The sequence below is a fragment of the Dunckerocampus dactyliophorus genome, chromosome 5, assembly GCF_027744805.1.
Source record: "Dunckerocampus dactyliophorus isolate RoL2022-P2 chromosome 5, RoL_Ddac_1.1, whole genome shotgun sequence".
In the NCBI taxonomy this organism is placed as follows: Eukaryota; Metazoa; Chordata; class Actinopteri; order Syngnathiformes; family Syngnathidae; genus Dunckerocampus; species Dunckerocampus dactyliophorus.
The window spans coordinates 6750285-6777809 of NC_072823.1; the positions used below are offsets into that span (position 1 = coordinate 6750285).

The following is a 27525-nucleotide window of genomic DNA, read 5'->3' on the forward strand; positions in this document are numbered from 1 at the left end:
AGCCTTAAAATTCATAAATATGCTTTTAAATATTGAAATGTGTGCATCTTTTTGACAAAAAGTCACCTTAAAAGAGAAAATGTTTTCATGTTCCTTTAAGAATAGTAAAAGTCCCTGGACACAAAACAGAGCACTTCCCCTTTAAGGGAGCGAGGCTTCTTAGCGCTAGCAGTGCAGTCTACGAGCTGAGAGCACAGAGCCAACTGCCGAGAGGAAAAGTGAAATGTAAAGTGATTAAGGATAGCTAAAAAGATACTTACCTGGTCGATGAGCCACCACAACCACATCTTAGTGAGCAACAATTGACTTTTGGTGAGTTTTGTTTTATTGGAACTTAGTTTGAACTGTGTGTAGTTATAGTGTGTATGTGCAGAGAGCTACGAAGCACAATAGTTGTGACGCAGTTAATATTTTGCCCTTCTGAGAAGGTTATATGTGTATATACTGTATATGTGTGAAAATATATCCTAAATATATCCTAAATTATCCTCATGGCCTGTCATGCAGGTCAGGTTTTTTCCGTTTTGTACCTTTTGCATTGGATTGAAACACCTGTAAGTGTGTGGGAGACACCTCTACAGTGGAGACAAGATGGCGAGCCAGATCCATGGACTACAGTTCCAGAACCTTCGTCGTGATTACAAGTGAATCAGTTTCCTACTGATGAACATTGCTGCCAGTGCGGTAGGAACATTGACTCTTTTATTTTCCTCATCTCAACCAAGCTTTGGATTTCCTCATCTGGATTCTACTTTGTGGTGAAAGTGTGATTGGTTTTGAAATCGATTTGGGGTTGAATCATGCTTGTTATTGGTTCTTTCCTAAACAAAGAGTTAAATCAACAAAAATAGAAATATCATTAGAAATTACTTACAGTACCTGTTAACCTAACCAGGGTAAAGTACTCACAGACCGGTCTGATTGATAAAATAACTCAAGTTAAAATTAGAGACATTGGAAAAATATTCTCTCTTATTTACTTTTCAATTTCCTGGATCACTTTATGCTGTTTATATTGTATGTTTTTTCTGAAATTTCTTGTTAGTAAATTGCCGGCTCAAACTTCAACTTCTGGTCTTTGGTCTATTTACACATTCTCATTCCACTCCTTCTGAACCTGGATCTGGTCCTGGAGTATTGGGCCTCATTCATGAAACGTTCTTATGCACAAATGTGTTTGTAAAGCCTTCTTACGAAGATTTTTAGCATTCACGAAACGTGTTCTTAACTCACAGTTCTTAGATCAAAGAACAAATTCCACAAACACTCAGGAGGACTCTTACGCACAAATACAGCTTGCACTTCCAATGCGCAATCGCCCTCATGATGTATTTTGCAACCTGATCCCAAAAAATGTAGTGCAAATATCATATCCCAACAATTATTTATGATCAAAACAACTAAAATATACTCCATCGATAAATATATATTCAAATCCCAATTCATCCCAAACAAAAGGAATTTCACAATTACAATATGTAAATATTTTCTGCCAATTAAGTCCTATTTAAATAGGACTGACTGTGCACCTGTGCCAGACACTAACCATGGCAGACCTTCTTCTTCTGGAGTACCTGGCTGGACGTGCGCTGCGCAGAGAGAGAATGTATAGGGACCATGTAGATTTATTTGCTGAAAGCACCGAATTTTTGATGTCCCGCTTGAGGCTTCCCAGGGTAATTTTGATTGAGCTGTGTGACACGTTGCGGGACACTTTGGAAGGACCCACAAACAGATCCAACCCAGTACCTGCTCACATTCAGGTGTTGTCAACTTTAGGCTTTTTAGCCACAGGGACATTCCAACGGGAAATTGGAGACCGAGTTGGTGTGTCGCAGTCGTCCATCAGCCGTGCCATTCCACGTACCCTTGCAAGAATTATCCATCTCGCTCCACAATACATCCGGTTCCCATACACACCAGAGGAAAGGATTCCGATAAAAACTGGCTTTCATTCTGTAGCAGGCCTGTCCAACATCATCGGTGCCATAGGCTGTACCCACGTGCACATCAAAGCTCCATCACCAGATCCATTTCCCTACATCAATCGCAAACGGTATCAATCAGTTAATGTCCAAATAATCTCAGATTCGCAACACATCCTTCTGAATGTTGTTGCACGTTTCCCTGGAGGTACACACGACTGCTACATTTTCCAAAATTCCTCCGTTGGAATGCGCCTGAGTCATGGCGCGGCATGCAACAGATGGTTAATCGGTGCGTAAAATGTTAATTTCTTGCCTTTTGCATGTTCTTATGTGGCCATTAACTTATTTTACAGGTGATCAAGGCTATGCCCTGGCACCTTGGCTCATGACACCATTGAATAATCCGCAGACCCCAAAAGAACAAATGTAGAACCTAAAGCGCACACGTACATGCTCCTGCGTGGAGCGCACCATCGGTATACTCAAGGGACCCTGGATGTGTTTGGACACTGCAGGTGGAAGGCTGCTCTACAAACCAGAAAAGGTAGGTGTTGTAGTATTTAATATTAGGTTTTAGTTTATTTATGCTTTGGAATGGCAAAAAAAATAAGAGGCTAACATTCGGCCTCTTTGTTTGTGAAGGCTCTCATTAATCCAGGAATTCTCCATTGCAAAAATGTTTTAATTGGTCGACTGGATAAATAATTCTCTGTTGTTGCAGGTGTGCAGGATCATCATGGCCTGCTGCGTTTTGCATAACATCGCAATGAAACGTGGTGTGCCTATTGCGCACGTAGCACCCCCAGATAACGACATGCGCCCCCAGCCACGTCTTGAGCCAGAGCACGGGGCTGCTGTATTAATTGGGCAGCGTCTAATTAATCAAATGTAACCACAGAAAAAATAAATTGTCACACACAAACTATGTATTTTGACTTTATTTATCTATCATGATAGTGTAAATATTTTTTAGAGTTTCCGAAATAGTTTGGAGTGTCGTAGCAATTTGAGAAAGTGAGTGTGCTATTTGTTCTTGATTGTCCAGTACAGCATCAGAGATGATTCTGGGGTGACGGGAGGAAGCAGACACTTGTGTCGGAGTCCTGGCTCGTGTCGGGGTTCGGGCCTGAGTCAGGATTTGTTCTTCTGCTATCGCCTGTGTTGTCTGTTCTACTTGGTCCTCTGAAATCAAATGAAATACAGATGAGATGAGATACAGGGGTTAAGATAGAAATAAATAAAAACGAATTAAAAGTCTAAATTTGAAGTGTGGAATTTTAAGAGAGCATATATTTGAAAGGCATTTACAATGTTAAAATAGCAAAATGTGACTCACCAGCTTCGGAATCAGATATGATAAATGAAAAGTCCACATCCGTATCCAGGGCCTGGGTGTTTGGAACCCCACAGACGGATGTCTCTCCGATTATGGCGATGATTCTCTCATCCACCTGTGAGGGGCCTGCACTGGTTGATGGTCCACCTCTCGTTTCCTCCAGATCCCTCCGGTGTAGTGCAATCTTTTTTTTTGACCCGGATTTTAAATCAAACCACTTCTTTTTTACCTCTGCGGTGGTGCGTTTCTCCGTGGAAACGGCATTTATATTTCCTGCAATGGTGCTCCATGCCGATTCTTTTTGGGTGGCCTGATGACCGGTGGATACACTAGAAAATAAGGTGGTCTTGTGTTCGGTCACTCCTTGTAAAAGCACCTCTATTTCAGCAGAATTGAAGTTTTTCTTCCGTTTGTTGTCCAGCTGCTCCTCAGTCTTGCCCTTGCGCTTCGGCATCTTGGCCTCTAGCTGTGTGTTGCGCACGGCACATTTTTCACCTTATATAGGAAATAATAGGCGGTGACCTATGCAAATTAGGCCTCACATGCACGTGCATCCCAGTTGGCATTCATCAACCTAAGAACACGGTGCGAACGATTATCCCTACTTAAGAGCGTGTCGTGAATGCGGCGCTGTTTCCAACCCGCGCCTTCTTAAGTAGAGTTCTTAAGAAGACTTTTAAGAAGATGTTAGTGAATGAGGCCCATTGTTAGTATATCGGTGTAGACAAGTGCTACATTCCACTAAGACAGTTAGGAGGTGGAGCCAGGAGACCAGCCAGACTCTACAGGACTGCTTTGAGACCGCCAACTGGGACATGTCAGCCCCATGGGTCTGTCATTGACAGCATCACGGACTGCATCAAGAAGTACATCAACTTCTGTGAAGACACTGTCATTCCTGCAAGAACTGTCTGTTGTTATCCTAACAACAAGCCCAGCTGAATAAGAAGAAGCAGGCCTTCCGATATGGAGATAAGGATGAATTGAAGAGGATACAGTGGCAGTTTAAGATCAAGCTTAGGGAATGTAAAGTTACCTACAGGAGGAAGCTGGAGGCCAATCTCCAGCAGAACAACATTCGGGGCGTGTGGAAGGGCATGCAAATGATCACTGGCTTCAACATCAAGGCCAAGTAGCAGACAGGGGTGCAGACAAATCCAAAAGCTGAATTTGTTCTTCAATAGATTCAATGCTCCGGGCCCCTGCTGGCCCTTCCCCCATCACTCCATTCTTCATACTCCCCCAGAGAGCAATCCACAACACACCACTGATTCCTTCCTTCATGTCCCTGCTGCTTCCCACTCCCTTACTCCCACCCCCGGTGAGGAACTCAAAAACTATGCTGTCTAATACAATATTTTTTCCTCAACGCGAGAGGAAAATACTTGGGAAAAATGTAACTTAAAACTTGTACTCAACAACTCAAACAATGTACTAATATGAGCCATTTCAAGAGACAGTACGAGCTGCTGATGTTTACAAGTACGAGTACAAATAAGAATGCTGAAGCACGACGTCTGACATCATCGTTCCTAATGCTTCCTCTGATCTTATTAATAATTGCACTAATAAAATGTGCAAACCCTCCCAATTCTCATGCAAAAAGATACTTTACATTCCAACAAAGCTTTCTCTTCTGAAAATTTTACTTTGTCTTGAACTGAAACAATTCTTTGAAAGCATTCCACAGTTGCCACCCCTTCCCCCCAGTTTGAGCCACATTCCGCCTGCACGGGTAAGGATTTCATTTACATATGAAAACTGACTGGTGAGGACTATCAACTTGTTAATCGAAATGCACAGGGCCATTTTGGACCCTCTCTGGTATTTCTAGGGCGGGAGGCCAAATTGGCCCCTTCTTGGTAGTTCTAGTTAAGCAGCCACCGCTATGTTGTTACTTCTCGATGTCATCTGTTTTTAGGGTCAGTTTGACCAGGATCATATACATGACTTTATCTATTCATTCGTCATACAATGCTAACTCGGATTCAAAGGAAAATCTTGAACTACAGTACGTGACAAATGCAATGCTATGTCTAACCACTTTTGCACTTACTTATTCTTCATTCCTCAGGACTTGAAAGGATAAATGAGTTATACAGTATATTAGCATACTGAATATACACGCCCTTGCTAGCACACACATACACTTGATGAAATGAATATATAGGTTTTTTTACCACTATATTTCTGCATGCTAACTGTTGTATCGTATTGCAGCATAGGATACAAGTGTAAGTAGTTGTCTTTATAGTGTCGCACACAATCACACACGCAGTCCACATCGTGCTAGGGTGCTAAGAGGTATTTAGAAGTGGAAAACAGCAAGACAGGCCAGCCCAGCCCATGGTGACCAATGGAACCATCAAAGACCCCCTTTCCTTGACCCAACGGTGGCAAGGACAGTATGAATATGATTCTATGCTGAAATAACTGATTAATCTGTCAATTATTTTTCAATTAATCAATTAATCGCATTTTTAAAAAAAACACGTTTTTAATATCCGCCTCTTTATTCAGAAGATTTGAAATGACAGAGAAAGATTTTGAAGTGCACAAACCAGGTTGCCTAATGTTAAATAATAAAAAAATGTAAATGTTTGTCAATAGCTTCAGTAAAACAATAAATGTCCACAAAAATACAATCATGGTGATTTTCTTAGCCGATTAATCTGAAGCTTGTTAATTCACTTTATGGAGTAATCGGTTAGGCCACCTACAGTTAGTGGTTGGGTCCGCAATATATCAGAAAAGAGGCAAAAATGATCACAGTTTTCCAAAATCAAAGCTGATATGTGTGAATATCTTGTTTTGGCTAAAACACAAAGATAATAAGTCTGCTTGCCTTATAATTGTCTTATGTTTTTTCAGAATTGTTAAAGGTACATGTTAAACAAATGTATTTGGAATTGATGTGAGAGGATTAAATAAGCTTTGCTTCTTCCTACTCTTTTTTTGGATGTGTGAAATTGTGAGTGGTAACGTCATGTATTCCAATGTATCATGTATGCATGTTCATAATTAAATAAAAATTAAAAGAGAGTACAGAATATCTATATATATGCCCATTTTTACTGTCTTTTATTGAAAGAAAGATAAATGACAGGACAGGATTATAATATATTTGCATGTATTAAGAGCTCCAAATTAAATAAAACTTTAAATCAAGCTAAAAGATAGCACACATGTCTGAAAATCTCTTTACCTAACACTAGTTTCTTTAGTAGCAGAACATTTGAATCACACTTTAACCAAGGTGTGAGCAATGAGGGGTTGCATTCAAAGACACCACGTAACTTAAGTTGAATTCTCATGTTTCGAGTTTATTTTCTGAGTTGCATAAGAGTTGCAAAGCGAGGTACAACAATATCCACTTATGGTTTTTCTTTGTCTTTCTGTTTATTTAGACACATATACACATAATAAAGACGCTGTTGTGATGTTTCGAGTGTCCATGAATGCATCTTGCGGTTGTGAGGAAGTGTCGCTCTGGAGACGTGTTTGTTTGGAGTTGGAGCTAAAATTTTTTACGTAATTAATGAAATGATTTAGGTACCACTGTTAACGCGCTGTTTTTGACAGCCTTGATGTACACTCCTGATCAAAATCTTAAGACCAGTTGAAAAATTACTAAAATTTGCATTTTTCACATTTGGATCTTAATGAGGTTTTAAGTAGAGCTACAATATGTGTTGTGGGTGTGAGACAAAAAAACACATTTGGAACTTGTAATATAAACAAAAAAAAAATGAAATAGGCTGTTTATCACCTGATCAAAAGTTTAAGACCACAGGCTATTAATGCCAAAATCTGCTCAAAACTTTAATTTTCTGTCAGGCATTCAACTGAAACAAGTCTTTGAAAGCATTCCACAGTTGCCACCCCTTCCCCCCAGTTTGAGCCACCCCATGCCCATGCCCTCCCCAAGGCTAAAGCTAAGAAGCTTTGTCTTTTTGAACGTGGTGGGATTGTCGAGCTGCACAAGCAAGGCCTCTCGCAGCGTGCCATTGCTGCTGAGGTTGGGAGCAGTAAGAGAGTCATTCTGAGTTTTTTTAAAGATCCTGAGCATTATGGAACAAAAAAGTCAAGTGGTAGACCCAAAAAAAAAAATCACACCTGTGCTGAGCAGGAGGATCCGATTGGCTGTCCATCAAGACACAGGGCGGTCTTCCACCCAAATTAAGGCCCTTACTGGTGCCATCTTCACCACTTGGAGCAATGTTCCCACTAGCCTCCTGGAAACACTCGCATCAAGCATGCCCAAACCAATTGAAGTGATTAACAAGAACGGTGGACTTACTCATTACCGAGTCCTACTGAGAAAATGTTTTATTCTAATTTGGAGAGTTTAAATATTCATGGCTTTCTTTACAATAGTTGAATGTTAACATAGATAATTATATGTTATAAATGTCGCCACTGTGAGCTCCCAAATCATGGTCAAATGACTTAAGCCGGAAAGTGGACATTAGGTCGCAGTAGGGTCTGGTGGAAAATGTCACTATGTGTCACAATAACAGTAAAAGCCACCGCAGTACACAGTGGCAAGGCCAGGAAACCCTTAAAGGACTTAGAGGAAAGTTCAGCAAAGGAAAAGATGACAATGGTCTTCTCGGGTTGTTGAGTCATGTGCAGTTGGCAAAGTACGGACCTTTTCGGGAAGGCACACCCCAGGGAGGTCTTGGACTGAGTCAAAGGCACTCCCCTAAGCAGGCGGGGACTGAACAACAAGAAGCGAGTGCTCTCAGCAATCTTGGCTGGCTCCAGGCTGCCTAGCAAGAAGGCAGCAACTCCAAGGCTCACTACACAGCTCTGGGACCGCTGAAGAAGATTGGGCCCACCTGCCCAGCAGAAGGAGAGAAGCCTCCGTCTGTCAGATGAACGTGACACACCGACTAAAGATACTGTCCTCGAGAAGACCTGAGCCTGAGGGAGAACGGAACCAGTCACAGCAGCGGTCCCCGGCCTTGCCGCTCTCGGGTGCAACCTAGAGCCGTCAGGACACTCGAAGGCCTGATCACCCGACACCCAACCCGCATCAACTACAATCATCCCCAAATAATGAACTCTTCCTTACTGGACTTTTTTATCTTCACGACTGCCTTCATTATTGCGGTAGGACTGAGGCACTGGCCTGCGGCCTTGCGCTTCTTTCTGTCAAGGTATATGTGAGTGGAGCTCATTGCGGCGAGTCCTTTAAGGAGTACAGTATATAAATTCTTCAAATTCCTTTGAGGTTGTTCCGGTAAACCTTTATAACCCAACAGGTCCCTCTGATCACTAGTAGATAAGTAAATAACCCCACGTCGTTTCCAAAAGCAACTATCCATTTAGAGAGAGGAAGCAGTCGTAAAAGCAGAGGGTCCGGTGTCGCGTGCAGTCTTCCCCATGTCTGAACTCTTCTGAGCCAACCTAAGACTGACTTTTCAAAGGCTCAGGACCCTTTCGCACGTGTTTTGGATTACTTGCCTGATTAGAATTGGACTCTTTGAACCTACAAAACTGAAGATTTTTGGAGAATTCAAATTTTCTGAGTTTGTGGATTTGTGGTTTTAATAAACTGAATATTCTTAATCAGCAAGGTTACAACAAGGACCTGCTGGAGACCTGTCAATTTGCGTTTAACAGCTCAATAAAATTTGTCGGTTTCATCTTTTTCATCTTAAATTGCCAAAATAAAACAACTTTTACTGGATATTCTGATTTTTCGGTGAGTACCCGTATGCATTAGCAATAGATGTGATACAAAGAGGGAGGTAGGATTAAATAAGCTGTGCTTCTTCCTACTCCTTTTCGGACATGTGAAACTGTGACTTGTAACATGAAGCACTCAATGTATGCTGTATGCATGTTCGTAATAAATTCAACCATAACCATAATATTTTCCCTTTAATTCTCATAACATGATCACTTTTTCCATAACCTAATTTTCCAAAAATGTATTCATTGGTGCTGCCCTTTGCCGGCATCAGGTGGACAACATCAGGCGTTATCTCCAGGACACTCTCAGTTTACTTGACAACTTTATAACTTTATTTTGTTGTCGTCTCACATTCAGGCACACACACATGCTCACACACACACACACACACATTGCAATTGCATACATTTCTCTGAACTTAAAAACCGCCAGAGTCCCCACTGCACCAAAGTAATAGGAAGGAAAGGGAGAGGAGAGCAGTCCCCAGTAGATCACCAAGAGCTGTGAGATAGGGTATAGAATAACTGTCTGGGTCTTTACCCCTCCTCCATAAGCAGTGGACCATACAGTCCGCTACACTCAGCAAGGAGAGGACCTTAGAGACAGAAACATGCAAATATGTCAAGAAGAGGGAAAAAAAAAAGCAAAAGAAAACATGCCCCTTTGTCTGACTTACCTGAATGAGGGAAGCTGACAAAAAGGCAACAGTAAAGAGAGGGCTGGGCATCGTGTAGGCTCCTTTTATCAGATGAATTGCGTATAAGAAAACCAACTGACCAGGGATGACCAAAAGAAGAAGAACCTTAGCAGATTTGTGATTTGGTCCTGTCAAATCAGAGAAAAACATTAGTCTGTGTGTGTTTGATATACCAGGTGACAATGGGACATCCACCACTTCTCCTTTATTAATGTGTTTTAACACACTACCTGAACCAAAGAAGGTGCTGCAAGGGTTATAGCACCTCGTACGATCCTCAGGAACCTCCCCGGGTGAGAAATTCAAATGCAAATTTGTGGAAATGCGGCTAGCTTGTATAGAGACGAGGTTTCCTCCGACGCCTGGTAAGAAGAAGAAGAAATGGTTGAGGGCTCGGTCGTCAGGAACATCAACAATCTCTCTGAGTGGGAACTGAACCGATACTGTCTGCATGGAAGTCATACAGTTCAACCACAAGACCATTTGTGACCCTATGTTCCAAAAAACAATTTTTTAATAGAATTTTATTTAATTTAATTATATTTTGATACATTTTAATATTGGTATCACAGTTAAGTTAATATTATCAGGTTTATGTTCCAACATGTACAGTTATACCATACTTAAGGCCCGGTCACACCGCCCGAACTTTGATGTAGCGTTCCTGGAGCAGTGAAAAAAAATCATCACCGCTTGTAACCATTCACCACCGTTTAACAGAAGTTGGCCCCCGTTAAGGCAACGGCGTATACGCTCGGCCACCACTGATGGTCCCTCCTACCGCTCCGAAAGTTTTGAGCTGCACAAAATATTGCGAGCGGTGAGGAGCGGGCAATTTTCCGCCACGGCAAAGTTCATCACCGCTCCAACAACGCCCAGTCAAAGTTTGGCGCCGCTAGACGCAAGTTCGTGGACACTTGGGTCCGCTAGGCTATAAATACGGAGAGAAATGGACCAGGAGCCCATTTGGAATAGCCGTTGAGTGCAGACCTCAGTTATATCGAATTTGCTCAAAGTTACAGTAAAACTGTACTACCATGGATGCTGAGAGACTTGCTATGATTGGTGCACTAGTCCAGCAGCAGAATCAGAACCTCCTCAGATTGCAACAAGCTGTTGACAGAAGGAGAGGAGAGAGAAGAAGGAGAAACAGAGTTGTGTGGGTTAGACAGTGGACACTGAGAAGGCCTGAACATGGACTGTATGACAAGCTGATGGTGGAGCTGAGGAATGAGGATCCACGAGCCTTCCAGCACTTCATGAGGATGCCACCAGCCCGCATGCGCAGAACGCCGCTCTATCAACGCTCGCGTCACCGCTAAACCAACGTTCGCTACCGTTAAACCAACGCTAAAGCAATGCCGGCTTCAGCGGTGCACCGCTAGGACAACGCCCGTGTTTTCGATTTTCTTCCCATTTTGTGCGCGGTTACGAGCGGTGATGAATTTTTCTCACCGCTCCAGGAACGCGACAGCAAAGTTGGGGCGGTGTGACGGGGCCTTTAGTTTTATGGCCAATTACTGTTAAAAGGAGGAGAAAAGACGACTCACCATTGATGACTGGAGCATAAAGAATGATTCCTGCCATGTTTGGATCTGACACCGTCTTGTCCAGAATAAGTCCTCCAATACTAAGAAAAAAAAAAAAAAGCATTTTCAGTTGTGCTGTGCTGGACCCTCTCAAACTAAGCATTTGTGCTACAGCTTGTCCCATCACTTCTATTCTGCTGTGTGCAATTTCTCTGACTTTGTGAATTATTTTCTGGCATTGACTTTAAGCAGACATGCTTAAATTCTGACAATATGTAAAATCATCCACCAGTGCGGATAAAACCTTAGACAATGTTTATTCTAACGTCAAACGTGCCTGCTGCTAGTGCTTATCTACCACAGAGACATAACACCCTCAGAAGACCTTTCACCTGCACACACACACACACACACACACACAGTTTCTAGATATGCCACCCTTTCAATCTCTGTCTGAGGAGCGATTAGCTGGCCAGCTGAGATGGACTAGTGCCTAACATCCTCTTTGGAGATCGACCGGACTTCGCTAAACCTTCTCTGGCCGCTAATCGCTCTCTCCAGCCCTGGCATTGCAATTGTTTGTATCTACACTTGTTTGAATTCAATTGCGAACTGTCCTTCAGACTCCTAGACTCATTTCACAGCTGTTAGAATAACAGAATCTTGCGGGGGCTTTCACCCTGTAAAAGGGCCAGTCTCAAGTCTTTAATGTCAAGTCTCGAGTCGAGTCTCAAGTAAAGACGTGCAAGTCCAAATGAAGTCTGTTACAGAGTGATAATCACATTAGTTGAATACTTTGAATACTGCTTGTCTTCTCAGGGACACATTTTACTCAACACACTTCCTGAAAATCTCAAGCATTGTCAAGTCTCAGGTCGAATCCAAAGTCATCAAAATTGTGACACGAGTCTGACGTGAGTCCACATCATTGGTGAACAGATCACTAGATGAAAACAATGTAATACATAAGGCGCACAGGTGGTGGCGCTGTAAACAGACACACAAACAGAACCACCTGACGCAAGTATATAAGAAGAAAGAACACGTGCATAAGGTCTGTCGTCTTCAAGAAAGTGGAATTACTTCTGCAAATCAGGGAGTAAAAGACACAGAAAGTATCAGGAGAATGTCTGGGAGTCATGCCACTGGAAATTTTTCAGATTGTCAAGAATCCTACAGTAACAAGGGACTTTTTGACTATTGTGAAAGGACTGGGTCCTGGGCATGACCGTAAAAGGCATCCGGTGATGAGGTTGTGCAAGTGACCTGTGGAGAGTGGAGCGACCCCTTTATCATCACCGCTCCCAGGTACATTCTGGCCCGGAATGTTAGCACCTGTTTAGGGTCCCAGCCAGGGGTGACTGGCGAGGATAGGAATTAAGGGAAACCAATTGCTATCATATACAACATGTATACCTGCTGATTATGACGCCATAATATATCCATAGCCAACATTATATATTAATAAGGCATGTATGGTTAACATGGGCAGTCATATGAGGGACACTTTAATACAATTGTGCTCATGGCTATGCAAGTATGTATTATTTTGTCGACCTCGCCTTGTGAAAGGAGGATATGTTCGTAGTAATATGTACATACAGTACATGTATCAGCAATGGTTATTGAAAGACGGCTATGCTCACTGGAGGGAAACATTAACTTCTTTTATGCTTCTTTTATGCTTGCTTAATGTGCAGCTGTTATGAGGAACTACATTTTAAACACACAAGTTATTTGAACCTTCACCTATTTCAGTGTGATGAATTGGTAGGGACACACACACACACACACACACACACACACACACACATACGCATAAGCCACCATGACAAGGCATTTTGTTTTGAGGAGGTTGCTTATTGTGGGAAACTGCATTATATGTGTTTCACATCACTGCTGGGTGGGAAAATGACCTTTTGTACTGAGCTTTTGTATTCCAGGAAGAGTGGGAATATGTTAGAGTGTGAGAAGGTTGGTGCTATGACGCCAAAGGGGTGAAGAGGTATAAAAACCGCACCCAAACATTTTGGGGCTTTTTCTCCTTGCGATTTCTCGGGATACGTTCAGCTGCATCTTCACAATTGGCTACAACTGTGACTTTGTTCTGCAAATGAAAAGAAGAATCCGCTCTCTCGTCAGAAGAAACACAGACTTAGCAACCAACCTAGCAACCAGCAAGGAACAGTTTAGGCAGGGGAGAGGGTGCCTGAGGATATCGGAGATAGCCACACATAGATGCAGCTCCTTCTCTCCTTTTTCCATGTGCAACATAGAGCCTTGCAGGAGACCAAGGAGGATTTATCAAGTGCACATTGATGGGTCTCACCTTTGGGATAAGGATTTTCCCCCCAGCAGTGGATTTTACAAAGGACTGCTTTGGTCTTTTACTTTTTTATCTGGACGCTGTTGTGGCATGATTGTTGCTCATTTTGGGACCCGCACCTCATTTTTAACCACTTTGGACATTTCCTGTTGGGACATTTTTACAACTTTTGTTCATATGTAACTGGAGCTCAACAACGTTCTAAAAGACAAAGTAATGTATGATTTATTTTATTTTACTGCTTTTTGCCCTAGCTAAATTACTATTAAATTTCCTTCATTCACCTTTTCTGTTGTTTTTGCGTCTTGTGAGATAAAAGAGTAAGCTGTTTGTATAAGAAAATTCCTTTTAGGTTGTTCCGGTCACACCTTTGTTATAATAAACAGGTCCTTCTGATTGCTAACAGATTAGTAAAATTTCCCAGGTCTATACCAAATGCAACAAACCAAAAGCGGCTGTAAGTAGAGGGTCTGGTGCTGGGTGCAGTTTACTACTGGTTACTCCATTGTGCCTGGTCTGGATGTAGCGGGGCCGCCTCTACACGAGCCGTGAAAACCTGGGTGAGTTTCCTTCAACCTGACTTAGAAGCATCCTTTTTAACACAGGAGGCTTTAACCCGTTAAGCGGAGAAGTCAGAGAGGTAGGTGCGCCTGCTCAACACACGAAGGGGTAAGGGTCTTGCACCACCTGGTAACAAGGGTTTTAACAAGATATTATGTTGGCTTTTCAGCAGCAGTACACAACCAGATACCTGACAGTGATGGGGTGGTGGCGTCATAGTTTCCAGAAAGTAATGGTTTGCTTGTTCATATGGCAACGACACGGCGGCGTTGTCAGATTGTCCCAAAACATTCCTGTGTGGACAGGCCCTTAGATGCTGCCCCCCTACTAAAAGCCAGTAGGGGGTCCTGGAAACATATGCTGACACTCAAGTACGTTCTTTTAACGTAAACTCTCTCCCCGGACATTCGGGCACCAGAGGTGGTTGCATTCTTTTTGTGATGTAATTCATTTGCATGTGACAGACTTACCCTGATGCCTGTCTGATGCCTTTGCAAAGGTAAAATAAATGGCTCTGTCTTTATTTTAAGCATTTTCTTTTCTTTTTTTTTATTGGGTTGGACTTTTTTCAACAATCAGCCACATCAATAAACAGACAGATAGGAAGCTGAAATCAATAAGGATTGACGCTCAGTTGGAAGAGGAACTAAACTGCTTCTTTGTACCCACATCTGCCACAAGATGAAGAATTTGTTCACAAATTGACCACAAACTCCCACAACTACTGCCCCATAGCCCTCAGCACCGGATCACCCCAAGGTTGTGTACTGAGCCCCCTTCTGTATGCACCCAACCCTGGTAAAGTTTGTGGATGACACTACAAAAACAAAGAAAATAATGCTGGACTTCATGAAGAACAGTGCAGACCCTCACCAGGCACGGTAGCCACTCAATTTCCTTTGGGAGGAACTGCTGGTGACCTTCTACCAAGCTACTGTCCAATGCATACTGGCATACTGCATCTCGGTGTGGTATGCCGGGTGCACAGTTGCAGACAAGAAGGGGCTGCAGAGGGTGATCAACACCGCACAAACGATCCACGGCAATTTTATGTTCATATTTCTATAATTGTCACAGATAGGCACAATAAAGACTTTTCATCTTTGTACAGACCTAAAGAATGTGTTGTGAGCCCTGGTGTACTTGTGGAGAGGGGCCTGTATGTCCAGTACACGACAAGTACTGATAAACAATAACTATGCAAGCTGAATAAATAGGGTGCGTACCTGCTGATGAACATGGCTGTTATGATGGGCTCCCAACCAGTCCGGAGCAGGATGCGACTGGCAGGGTGTTTGGATGAGACCACAATCCACAGAGGGATCAAGCACAACAAAAACAGATCGACGAGGTACAACACGTAGGAATATAGCTCTGGCAAAAGACACATTTTTTCTATTTGAAACAGAATTGACTCAACTTGAACTGGTTTAGTCATACTTCTAAAACATTTAAGAATACCCCTACTGCCACATGTGGATCTGTGGATGACCTTTTACTGTACGTAACAATAGAAAATTACAAAACAAGACCCAAATTATGTTTACCATATGAAAAAAGGTTCTCACTACTGCTGCTACACACATCCACAAAGGACCCAATTGCCCACTACTGGCCACATAATTACAAATTCATAACTGTTGCAAGTAAAAGCTATGCTTATCAACTTTATTTACATACCCATGAGGGAGAAGAACAACTGACTGAAGCAGGCCAGAAAGGCAAGAGTGATGAGGTCTCCAAAACTGGCTGCCATGGGTGTAGCCACATTGTCAGGGTTGATACCCATCCGCTTGGAGCCAAGAATCACTCCCACCATTATGATGCCTAAAAGAATAAACCAAAACTATTATATTTGATATGTTAATATGTATCCCCCGTTGTCTCATCATTCATCCACGCAGTAATTTTGCAGATCCTGGGTAACAGGGTCAGCCCTGGGCCAGACAACCATTCACACTCAAAGGATGAGGGCTAAGATGACACAAGAGAAATGTGTTACCTTGCAGCAGTGAAGCCACAAATGTGGTAGAAACACTGGTTGAACACACAAGGATGACGTGGTTAAAGGGCATCTGTCCTTCAGCAATCCAGCCCAACACGATCGCCATTAGGGAGGCTAAGAGGCCAAGAACGGTGGCTTGGAGCTGTTGGAGAAGACAAGCAGTAAATGCTTCAATAGGGGAGTCACAAGACACCCAACTCACGAGACGAGACGAGGCATGAGATTGGGTGCACAAGAACGAGACGAGACAACATTTAACATTTATTTAACTGAGACACACAACAATGCAGGTGCATTTTGAAATGTTTATTGTCCCACAAACTGACGCTCAACGATATTATTGTCAACATTTTTTGCAACCATATAAACCACTGTTATGACAATATACTGTAAGAAACAATAATAATAATAAAACAGATCACAGTTTTTCTGTTATCTGCTTGTCTTTGCAACACACAGACACCCAAAAAGAAGTTCTAATTTGCTGTTTTATGTGATAAGTCTTTCTTCTACTGGTTGCTATGACACACACCCAAAAAGAAGTTCTAATTTGCTGTTTTTTGTGAAAAGTCTTTCTTTTACTGGTTGCTATGACACAGACCCAAAAAGAAGTTCTAATTTGCTGTTTTTTGTGAAAAGTCTTTCTTTTACTGGTTGCTATGACACAGACCCAAAAAGAAGAAGTTTAATTTGCTGTTTTTTGTGAAAGTCTTTCTTTTACTGGTTGCTATGACACAGACCCAAAAAGAAGAAGTTCTAATTTGCTGTTTTTTGTGATAAGTCTTTCTTCTACTGGTTGCTAGAACACACACCCAAAAAGAAGAAGTTTAATTTGCTGTTTTTTGTGATAAGTCTTTCTTCTACTGGTTGCTCGGACACACACCCAAAAAGAAGAAGTTTAATTTGCTGTTTTTTGTGATAAGTCTTTCTTCTACTGGTTGCTCGGACACACACCCAAAAAGAAGAAGTTTAATTTGCTGTTTTTTGTGAAAGTCTTTCTTTTACTGGTTGCTAGGACACACACCCAAAAAGAAGAAGTTTAATTTGCTGTTTTTTGTGAAAGTCTTTCTTTTACTGGTTGCTAGGACACACACCCAAAAAGAAGAAGTTCTAATTTGCTGGTTTTTGTGAAAAGTCTTTCTTTTACTGGTTGCAATGACAACGCATGACTCATGTATGTAAAACAGACGTTTGGAAGGGGTTGAACATGTTCCAAGAAGAGAAGAAAAGGTGGGGGCTATGACGACAAAGGGTGAGAGAGTATAAAAACCACATCTAAGGAATATCGGGGCTGTCTGTATCGTACAGAGCTGCATCTAAGAATTGGAAGACTCTGCTTTGAGAGCCAAAAGAGCAACCTGCTATTTCGTAAGAAGAAACACAGACTTTGCAAATGTAATGTTAGACCAACAAGGCGCAGAGAGAGAAGGAGAAGTGTCCTCGGACATCGGAGATAGCCACATACAGATGCAGCCTTTCTCCTTTTCATTTTTTCTATTCCATGTGCAACCGAGAGCGGTGGATTTAAAAGAGGATTACTTTTATCTTTTTCTTTTTTCTTTGGATGCTGTTGTGGCTTCTTTATTGTGCATTTTGGGATGAAACAGAGAGGGTGGTAGCGATCCACTCATCTTTTCAGACCACTTTTTGACAATTTCCAGTTCGGGACATGATTACATCTTTTGTTCATTTATGTAACTGGAGCTCATTAACATCTTTGAGACAAAGGAATGTATGTTTTTACCTACTTACTGCCTTTTGCCCTTGCCTACTTGACTATTAAATTCATTTTTCTCTGCTGTTACGTCTGACTTTTGAGTCTTGTGAGATAAAAGAGTATGCTTTTTGCCTGAGATAATTCCTTCAAGGTTGTTCCAGTTATCATTTTACACAGGTCCTTCTGATCGCTAATTGCGGCCCGCGACTGGACACCAAAGAGTTGTGTAACTGCAGCCCGCAACATCCGGGCAAGCTCAGTGTTACTTCCATACTTACAGGGGCAAGTAAACACCAACGCTGAACTAACAGTGGTGTTATCACACGGATGTATTGTGAATTGTATCGTATCGTGAGGTGCCCTGAGATTCCCAGCCCTACTCCCAATACTTGATGCGGCCCAGCCTCACCCAGACTCTACCTCCACTGGCCCCCAGTGAAATTGAGTTTGAGACCCCTGCACTAGACCGTCTATCTATGTCAGTGAAGTCAGGGCGACAGCGCCATTTGCTGGTCAACCTCTTTATGGGCGCCACACACGGAAGGCCTCTACTCGATTCATTTTCAGTGGAACCTGCGTGACAGGACGATTTTCACGGGTCACCGTTAAGCTAAGCAACATGCCTATTGGTGAACGTTTGTGCTCGCGCATGTCATGGCGCACACGCTGGTTTGCGACGCGATTCCGGAAAGTTGAAAAATGTTCAACTCTTCATCGCTGTCGCCCAGACGAGGACCAATCAGCGAGAGTTTCATTGATCGGCCAATGAGCGGACAGAATGCTCATCTGTACACTCTCGCAGGTAGGGGTCGTTCCCGGAGCTATTTGACATTTCTAAAAAAAAAGAATACAGATATATAAAGAAAAAAACAGCGGCATGGGAACTCGTTCGGGCCAGAGTAAACATATTGAGTAAGTTTACATTAATTTAAACTGACATTTATGTAAGGTTATCTTCAATACTAGCAAGATCCGGGACTAGCAAGAGTACTGGATCAACACCGGCCGCTTTTCCTCCTCTGAAGGACTTTAACACCCCCAAATTCCCTCCACATATGACAGCCAATCAAAACCGTTGGAGAGCCGTACAATTCGCTGGTCATAGCCGCCCACCGGTGTGCAGGTTGTGCTACGCGTTGGCGATGATTTTTCGCCAATCGCAGTTGTTTGTCACCTCCCGTGTGTTGGGCGCCACACATGGGAGGCGACAAACGACACCCACACGACAAGCCGGCGTTCTCAGATTTTCCCACTCTGGAAGCAGTTTTTACAAAAATACCGTTTCAGATCACCCAGGACGACGTTCCCGTGTAGATGAGAGACTTGAAACGATACAATACTTGGCCGTTTTGACCTGCAAACCTTTCCGTGTCGATAGCCCCAAACTCCGATGGGAAAAAACAGCCACACGTCACTCACCGGCGCTGTGAACACCAACACCGAGGTAGGTTGGATTGCAAGGTGTGCCCAAATCAATATTGAAGTGACCACTTCCATATTACGGTATTATCATTCAAAGTAGTCATGCTATAGTTTACAGCCTTGGTTGGCTTCTGGCTGCCCTGTTCTCGCGATACAGAGAAATCTCATCATGTTTTAATCTCGCGACACCCCTAATATTGATGACTCAATGGTAGATAAGATGTATAGTTATTGTATTGAACCTGCTTGAGTGCCAGGCTGCCAATGATCAGCATCCATTTCTCTCCGGCAAACTCCATTCTTCCTGCATTTACCTAAAATAGAAACATGTCCATATTATTATTGTCATTAAAAATCATGGATAACAAAATGAATCAAAAATAATTGTTTATTTATTTAAACCTTCCCAACCAGGGCCACATAGGGAAAATTAAAGGATGCAACTTTGCCACGTTGCTATTTAGTTCAGCAACCCATGTAGATCTGCTAAGAAGTTAGATATATTTCTAGAAAAAACAACTGCATCTCAGTTTTGAGATGGAGTTGAAAATGCATAATTAGTATGAACTTTGGTCTTGGTTGTTTTTGTCCCATTTTTGCTGTTGTTTTTTCATTTTCCAAATATTTAAAGTTTCCTCTCAAATAGTCTTTGTATATTTTCTTCTCGTGATGTTATGACTTTATTCCCATAATATTTTGACTTTATTCCCATAATATTATAAGTTTTCCCCAACCTAATAATCCAAAAATTCCATCTATACATTTTTTTTATCTTTACTACTAAAATTACGCTATTTTTCCTTATATTATGTGTTTAGTCTTGTAAAATTGCAACTTTTTTTCTTGTTAGAATACAACTTTATTCTTGTAATCTTTTTTCAATTTCTGCTGTGAGCGTTTTTTTCCTTTCTTTTTGTAAATGTTCTTCCTGTGATCATGACTTTATTCCTATAACATTTTGACTTTATTCTCGGAAAATTCTAATTTTTTTCTTTTATATTCGTAGTTTTGTTTGTTTTGCATATTACGACTTAAAAAAACCCATCTTTTTTCTTTAATATTTCAACTTTATGTGACAAAAATAACGTGTTTTTCCTCATAATATTACAAGCTTATTCTTAAGCTTAAAATTACGACTTTTTTGTCGTTAGAATACAACAATTTTCTCTTAATGTTTTTATTTTATTCTTGTAAAATGACAGCTGTTTTTTTCCCTTTGTGCTGTTTTCCCCCCCAAGTATTACAACTTTCTTTTTGTAAATTTTCTTCTTGTAATGTTGTTTTTCATACTATTACGACTTTTTAAAAGTGAATTTTTTCTTAAATATTTCAACTGTAAATGATGCTATTTTTCCTCAATATATTACAACATAATTCTTATAAAATTATGACTTTTTCTTTCTCTTAAATTTTTTGTTTTCTTGTTAAATTATATTGTAAATAAAAAACAATAAAAAAAAACAGCCCCCGTGTTGCACTTTTGGACACCCTTGGTTTAAATTGTATCAATATGTTGTCATTTCTTGCCATTTAGCGTGATTAGAAATAACTTATTTATCTTCCAGCATATTGCACTGAGAGTTGGTCTGCTGTTATGAATGATCTTCACATGTGACTGCGGACTTTCACAAGGGGACAGAAAGCCTATGAGTCAAGAGGATAGAAATATACTGTATTTCAGGGGAAGAGACCCTTGGTAAACTTGGCAGTTACTGTCAATAAATACCTCAAAGTGAGGGCTTTTCTCAGCAATATTTAGGTGAGATTTAAAAAGTGATTAATTAGATCAATTAATTACAGATCAGAATGAACTAATCTCTCAATTTTTTGGAATCCCTTGACAGCACTGCTAAAAACTATTGTCCAGATAGTGTACTGGATATTGTTACATGTTCCCATACTCACAGCAGTTGACAGTCTGGAGGCCAGAGTCATTTCGAGGTTGCCCTTCATTCCCAACACAGCAGGAAGCAGAATGAGGAGCTCTGAGATTTCCTGGAATACGTCCCAGCTCTGCCATACAAAATTGACATCATGGTGAAAATCTACATTCATCCCTAAACCATAATTTCATTAGGGTTTTTTTCAATTAAAAAATACCATTAGGGTTAGATGTAGGGTTACGGTTAGGGTTATTCTCCTATTATGGATCTCCGTTTAAAAAATATCACATTGAGGAAGAAACTTATCTGCTGCTTTTGGAGGTGTTTCTGGAAAAATAATTATGTTGTATTTATAATATCACCTATTGGTAACTTATGCTGGCCGGTAGTGGGATAGCATCGTTGATGTCTTAAAAGTACAGTCGTCCCTCACCACTTTGCGATTAGAATTTCAGGGCTTCACGCTCTGATCGTCCCTCGATTATCGCTGTTAATTGGTTCCTGACCCGACTGCGATAAGTGAATTTCCACAAAGTAGGATTCAATATCAGTAAATTGAATATTTTCATAGTTACCGCACAGAAAACCTATTCATGACTTTCTAAATACAATCTTTAATATTATTAGAGCCCTGTACACGTGAACCTTTACACTCCTATTATTCTTTGTTTACACCAAATTGCTCAACTGTAATGCGCAGGCTACGGGATCACTGCAGGGACACAAGAGATGCCATGGCTTTAAACATTAGCAAGGTAGCGAGCTAACTAGTCAGCCTCCAATTTATTTACAGCATTACAGTCTAAACTTTACAAAGGGTTTAGAATGGAGTGAGACGAAGGACAAAGAAGCCAAAAACGTACCACTTCCACAATGTATGGGAGGAGAGCTTCATTTCACTCTATCATGTCGGACATGCAATTGCTGACTTCATGCAGTGTGATGCTAATCTAATGTCATCTCTCAATCATGGAACATTACTGATGCCTAGTGGCCCAAATACTACATTTACCTTTTGTCTTTTAATATTTTTTTGACTAATAATAGGCCTTAGTCAACCAAGAAACAGCGAACATTTATTAATTAATTTTTGAAAAAATATGAGGGAACGAAAATCAATCTGCGATATTGCGAGGTATGACTGTTTTACTTTTTTTTTTATTATATTGATTAATATAACATGCTGTTATGTGGTTGAATATGGCCTATTATTAGGCAAAATATGCACATTTTACTTATCTTTTGCCTAAATGAAGCATTTTGAATCATAAAAATGTCAAAATGAAGTAAAATATAAATAAAAGGCATTCGGAATGGACGCTGTGAATGATATGTAGTATTCTACACCGGTCACCAGGTGTCACTAATGTTACTGTAATGTTCGATGAGACTAGACTTGATTGCGGAAACAACAGGCTTTAATTGCATGTTTGAATGATCTCACAACAGGCACAATAATCCCTAATAAAAATCCCTAATGAAAACATGGGCTATTGTTGCGGCCGTAACCAACACCAAGCTAAAACTCAACTGTGAACACCCCGACGTCACTTCCTGTGTGCCTGCCACTCAGCTCCCCAAGCAAACACATTTATACAACACAAAGTCTTATTTATGTTATAAATGGCTTATTTCTTCTTCTTATGTCTACTATATTGGATAATAGGAGTGTAAAGGTGACTATTGGGGTGTTATTTCATGTCTTGAGGACTCTAATAATGTTAAAAAACGTATTTAGAAACAGGTTTTCAAATCTGTAACTACGAAAATATTCCATTTATAAAAAAGGAATCCTACTTTGTGGAAATTCACTTATATTGTCTGGAACCAATTGACCCCGATAAACGAGGGATTACTGTACACCCAAAATGAAAATGTAAACATTGGGCTTAATTATCCATTTTATATTATTAGAATAGTTCCCCATTCTTAAGAAACCAAAATATTAATACAATTAGTCTATTTAGCCCGAACCCTAACCCTTCTCTAGGGTCATATTAATAACCCTAGGGAAGGGCAAGTGTTATGGTTAGGGTAACCCTACCCTGGGGTCAAGGTTATGCGGAAAATCGAGGCCATTGATGACTTTTGTCCTTCAAACAAAAAAAAAAGTCATGATAGGAGCCACATTTGCTTCAAAAATACTGTTTTCCTTGAAGATATTGCTGTGTTTGAGGCAGACGTGGGCAAGCTCCAGCGGATGCCTTGCAAGTGTTACTCTCACTTGACATTAGTGACGTTGCTTCACCTGGACCACATCAAGCAGCAATCCGGCAGAGACTGTGCCCAACCCAGCCAGAAGGAACGGCACCAGTATCTGCAGCACCATGGAGCAGACTGACTCTGGGGGTACCTCTGCACCATGTGACATCTTGGCCTCCTCAGATCCATCGAGTCTTGACCCACTGAAGCGCTCAGTAGGAAGCAGGGGGTCTGTCTCAGTGTAGTCCTGTGGCTCATAATTGACACTTGTGTTGAGCGGTGAAATATTCCGTTTAGGGATAAGATGGTTTGATAAGTGGTGCTTCTGGATGGGCCTTTTCTCCTCTGAACTCCTCGTGTGCGCATCCTTAGATTCCGGTAATATCATAGTTTCAAGCTTGGGTTTTGTCAGGAGGGAATCCTGCTCTGCTTGTCCTAAACAAACATGAACATAAAACAAAACAAAATGAAAGCCTGTAGAAATAAAGCAAAAAGTTTCCTGGTAACTTGGAAGTTTGTTTGGTTAGAAGCAGATGCATTTAGAGCCGGGGTTCTCAATCTGGGACTCACATTTTCCAATGGTCATTAAGTCACGACTCACTTCTGTTTAAGTCATTTTTATTTTTTACACTATGTCATTTTTATTGTTATTACATTTGTATGCTTTTATTTAAGTCATTTTGAATGTTTTTGTTTTTATTTTTACACTTTTATGTAAGTCATTTTTATTTTTATTTATTTTGTATTATTTTTTTGTTTTTATTTAAATAAATTGTGTATTTGTTTTTTATTTAAGTCATTTTTATTTTTCACTTAAGTCATTTATATTTGTATTTATATTCATTTTTTTACACTTTTATTTAAATCATTTTAAAAACAGATATTTCTATTATGTTTTTACACTTTTATTTAAGTCATTTTATTTGTATTTTTTTGTATATTTTATTCTTTTACACTTTCTTTTGTGTTTTTTTCATAAATGTATGAGTTTTTTTAAAATTGCCTCTCATATTTTGAAACATAAATAAACATAATTGCCTTTAGAGGAATCTGTAAAGGAATTTTGTCAAGGAAATGAGGAATAACATGATAACTCCATGCATATAAAAAAATGCATAAAGTAAAATGCAATATAAAAAAAACCCCAAATGAGATATTTCTCTTATAAATGTGCAATGTACGTATACAAAGGAGGAAGGTGAAATATTGCACCATTTTACTTCAAAGTACATATTTGTATATAATTTTTCACTAGCTGTCAGTAGAGTCCCTTGACAGAGAGAGTTACGACATGACGAGTCGAAAAAATACGGTCACGTGACCCGTGGAGCCATCTTGGGGCCAAATTCGCGTTTGCATTCACCTTTATACAACAGAATACTACAGTATTCTTGGCCGTATTGTTGTTTGTTCATCAAAAATGCCGGGTTGTTGTGCATTTGGATGCACAAATAGACACGACAAGGGTTTCGAGCTGTACAGATTCCCTTCAGATCTCAACAGACGGACAATTTGGGAGAATAAAATCAACCGTTTGGGCTGGAGGCCGAACTCGTCTTCAAAGCTGTGCGAGGTAGGTCAATTGAGTGTCCGGTCCCAGGTCTTGTATTTGGTGTTGTGAATTTCTGTTTAATGTGAATTCCACGAAGACAAATTACAATGATTGCTTATGATGAAATTGTAGTTACCATGGCAACGCTTTGTCCGACAAACAAACACAAAAAAAACATGTCTTGCACATCTTCATGTCAGTGCTTCAAAACTGTAGAAGGAATTCGCAATGTTAGATGTGAAGTGCAATAATGAATTTTTTTTAAATAAAAATCATATTATACTGTTTATAATCTGGCCCAATTTTAGATTTATTTTGATCTGTATGGTCGAGGAACCTCCTTTCGTGCACTTAATCTAAACTGCAGTTATTTTATGGATATTACATTGAATACCTTAATATTCTTTATACCACTTTTTACATGCATTGTCATACTGTGCACGCTTGAATTGGCCCCAACATGGCGGCGTGATCTCAGTTGTCGTAACTCTCTCTATCAAGGCACTCTAGCTGTAAGCAACCCACCCAGGATGGATCCGTGACCCACCAGTTGAGAACCACTGATTTACAGAGTCATCCGATGGCAAAGATTGGCTCCATTGTCCTTCATTCCCAAGTCTCGTTGACAGCACTGAGCTTGTCTTGTCCGCCGCAGACAAGTGACTTAGTTTGACATTCCGAGCAAATGAGTTGGTATGAGGGCGCTTACTTTACAGTCAAACAATCTAGTCTTACGATGCCATAGCATGTGATTTGCTAATAAAAGTTGAATCATTTTTAACACAATGGAAATTTGACAAAAACATGCTTGTTAGGTTAATTGCCCATTCTAAATTGTCCATAGGTATAAATGACAGTGAATGGTTGTTTGTCTGTATGTGTCCTGCGATTGGCTGGCGACCAGTCCAGGGTGTTCTCTCCCAAAGTTAGCTGGGATAGGCTCCAGTATTTAGTGGCATAGAAAATGAATGAATATTACGATGTTGTTCTCGTTAGATTACAACTTTTTTCTGTGATTTTGACTTTATGCTTGTAAAATTACATCAGATTTTTCCTTTGTTGCTTTTTTGTTGTTGTTTTCTTGTTAAAGGATATTCTTAGAATGTGCCGCGGGCCCCAAATGGCACCAGGGCCACACTTTGGACACCCCTGGTTTATGGCCAAGGTGCTAATCAATGACATCCTGCTGTGAGTCTATTTTGAATATTAGTATCACCAACGGTCATATACGTCCTTTCATATTAACATCTAGTGATGACATGAAATGTAATGCAGTCAATCAGGAATCAGTCATAATCTCTGGCTGTGAGTTGATGAAATATGAAATATAAAAAACACACTTATTCTCATACCTCATTTCAGATTTTTGTAACAATGTTTGTGATAAATATAAAAAAAAAAACCTACCTTTTCTGTAAAAGCACAGGATCAGAACCGTCAGTTCTCACGCTGCACTGCTGACTCTGACCCCTCCTTGTGGCCTCATTGTCCGAATGATGTGCTGAATCTTCACAGTGACTTAAGTGTAACGCCGCCCCACCCACACCCACAACAGCCACTCCATACCCACTCATACCATAACCAACGTAAACTGCATTGCAAGCATTAGTTAGGAGAGCTCGAATGCTTGCTTGTGCTCTACTGGTCAGATTAAGAGTTTTCATAGTGTGGCACAGTGAGCGTCCCCTCAGAGTAGGGGTGTTCAAACTTTTTCCACCAAGGGCCACATAGTGAAAAATGAAAGGATGCAACTTAGCCACTTTGATATTTTGTAAAGCAACACATGTAGATGGGCTAAGAAGTTAACGTATTTATATATTTGAAGAAAAAAAACTGCGTCTCAGCTTTGTGATATAGGTGGAAAAGCCTATTATTTGTACCAACTTCGCTCTTTGGCTTTTTTTCCCACATTTTTGCTGTTTTATTAACTTTCTTCTGAGATAAGCTTTATAAATTTTAGTCTCATAATATTATGACTTTATTCCCATAATATTTTAACTTTATTCCCAAACCTAATTTTTTTTAAATTACAACTTTATTTAGTTTTCTTTGTTTCTCATAATATGACAACTTTTTTTTTATAAATCATATTTTTTCTTTAATATTTTGACTTTATGCTACTAAAATAACGTTATTTTTCATCCTAATAAATGTGATTATGAGTTTATTTTTACAAAATTGCACTGTTTTTCTCGTTAGACTATGTTTTTCTGTTAATATTTCGACTTTGTTCTTGTGAAATGACAGCTATTTTTCCCCATTTCTAATGTTGTTTTTTCCAACTATTTCAACTTTCTTCTCTTATCAAATTTTCTTCTCGTAATTATGACTTTATTCCCATGATATTTTGACTTTATTTTTCTAACATTGACTTTTTCTGCAAATTAATTTTCCAAAAATTACAACTTTATTTGGTGTTATGTTTTTCATAATATTATAACTTAAAGAAAACATATTTTTTTTATATTTCAACTTCATGCTACTAAAATAGTGTTATTTTTCCGCATATTACCAAGTTATTCTTGTAAAATGATTTTCCTCATTAGATTACAACTCATTCTTTTAATATTTTGACTTTATTCTTATAAAATGAGGTTGTTTTTTTATAGTATTTTTGTTGAATTATATTTTTAGACTGTAGAACAGCCATGGACCACAAATAGCCT

The 27525-nt window shown here is 40.2% G+C and overlaps 1 protein-coding gene and 1 long non-coding RNA gene across 3 annotated transcripts; one reads left to right on the forward strand and one right to left on the reverse strand.

Annotated features, from left to right (window-relative positions):
* Nucleotides 1-171: 171 nt before the first annotated feature.
* Nucleotides 172-6187, forward strand: LOC129181465 (uncharacterized). Of its 2 annotated transcripts, none has more exons than XR_008570441.1 (3): nt 172-312; nt 508-2472; nt 2650-6187. It is a non-coding gene; the product is annotated as an uncharacterized LOC129181465 (long non-coding RNA). The 2 variants fall into 2 exon arrangements; XR_008570442.1 differs by having other exon boundaries at nt 508-684; nt 2282-6187.
* Nucleotides 6188-8948: 2761 nt separating this feature from the next.
* slc41a2a (solute carrier family 41 member 2a) lies at nt 8949-27042 on the reverse strand. The gene is made up of 11 exons (XM_054777334.1): nt 26267-27042; nt 23354-23742; nt 21128-21235; nt 19465-19536; nt 16081-16225; nt 15759-15905; nt 15305-15452; nt 11213-11292; nt 9893-10024; nt 9642-9790; nt 8949-9560 (listed from the first exon to the last, which is right to left on the reverse strand). The coding sequence occupies exons 2-11, from the start codon at nt 23693-23695 to the stop codon at nt 9384-9386; spliced, it is 1500 nt and encodes a 499-aa protein (XP_054633309.1). The 5' UTR covers nt 23696-23742; nt 26267-27042; the 3' UTR covers nt 8949-9383.
* Nucleotides 27043-27525: the final 483 nt, after the last annotated feature.

Excerpts from the sequence above, each read along its gene's own strand:
- slc41a2a (XM_054777334.1), bottom strand. The coding sequence starts at position 23,695 with ATGATATTACCGGAATCTAAGGATGCGCACACGAGGAGTTCAGAGGAG. Across the intron at positions 19,537-21,127 it reads CCTCCAGACTGTCAACTGCT|GTAAATGCAGGAAGAATGGA; the intron begins GTGAGTATGGGA and ends TTTCTATTTTAG. Across the intron at positions 15,906-16,080 it reads TGTGGCTTCACTGCTGCAAG|GCATCATAATGGTGGGAGTG; the intron begins GTAACACATTTC and ends TTATTCTTTTAG.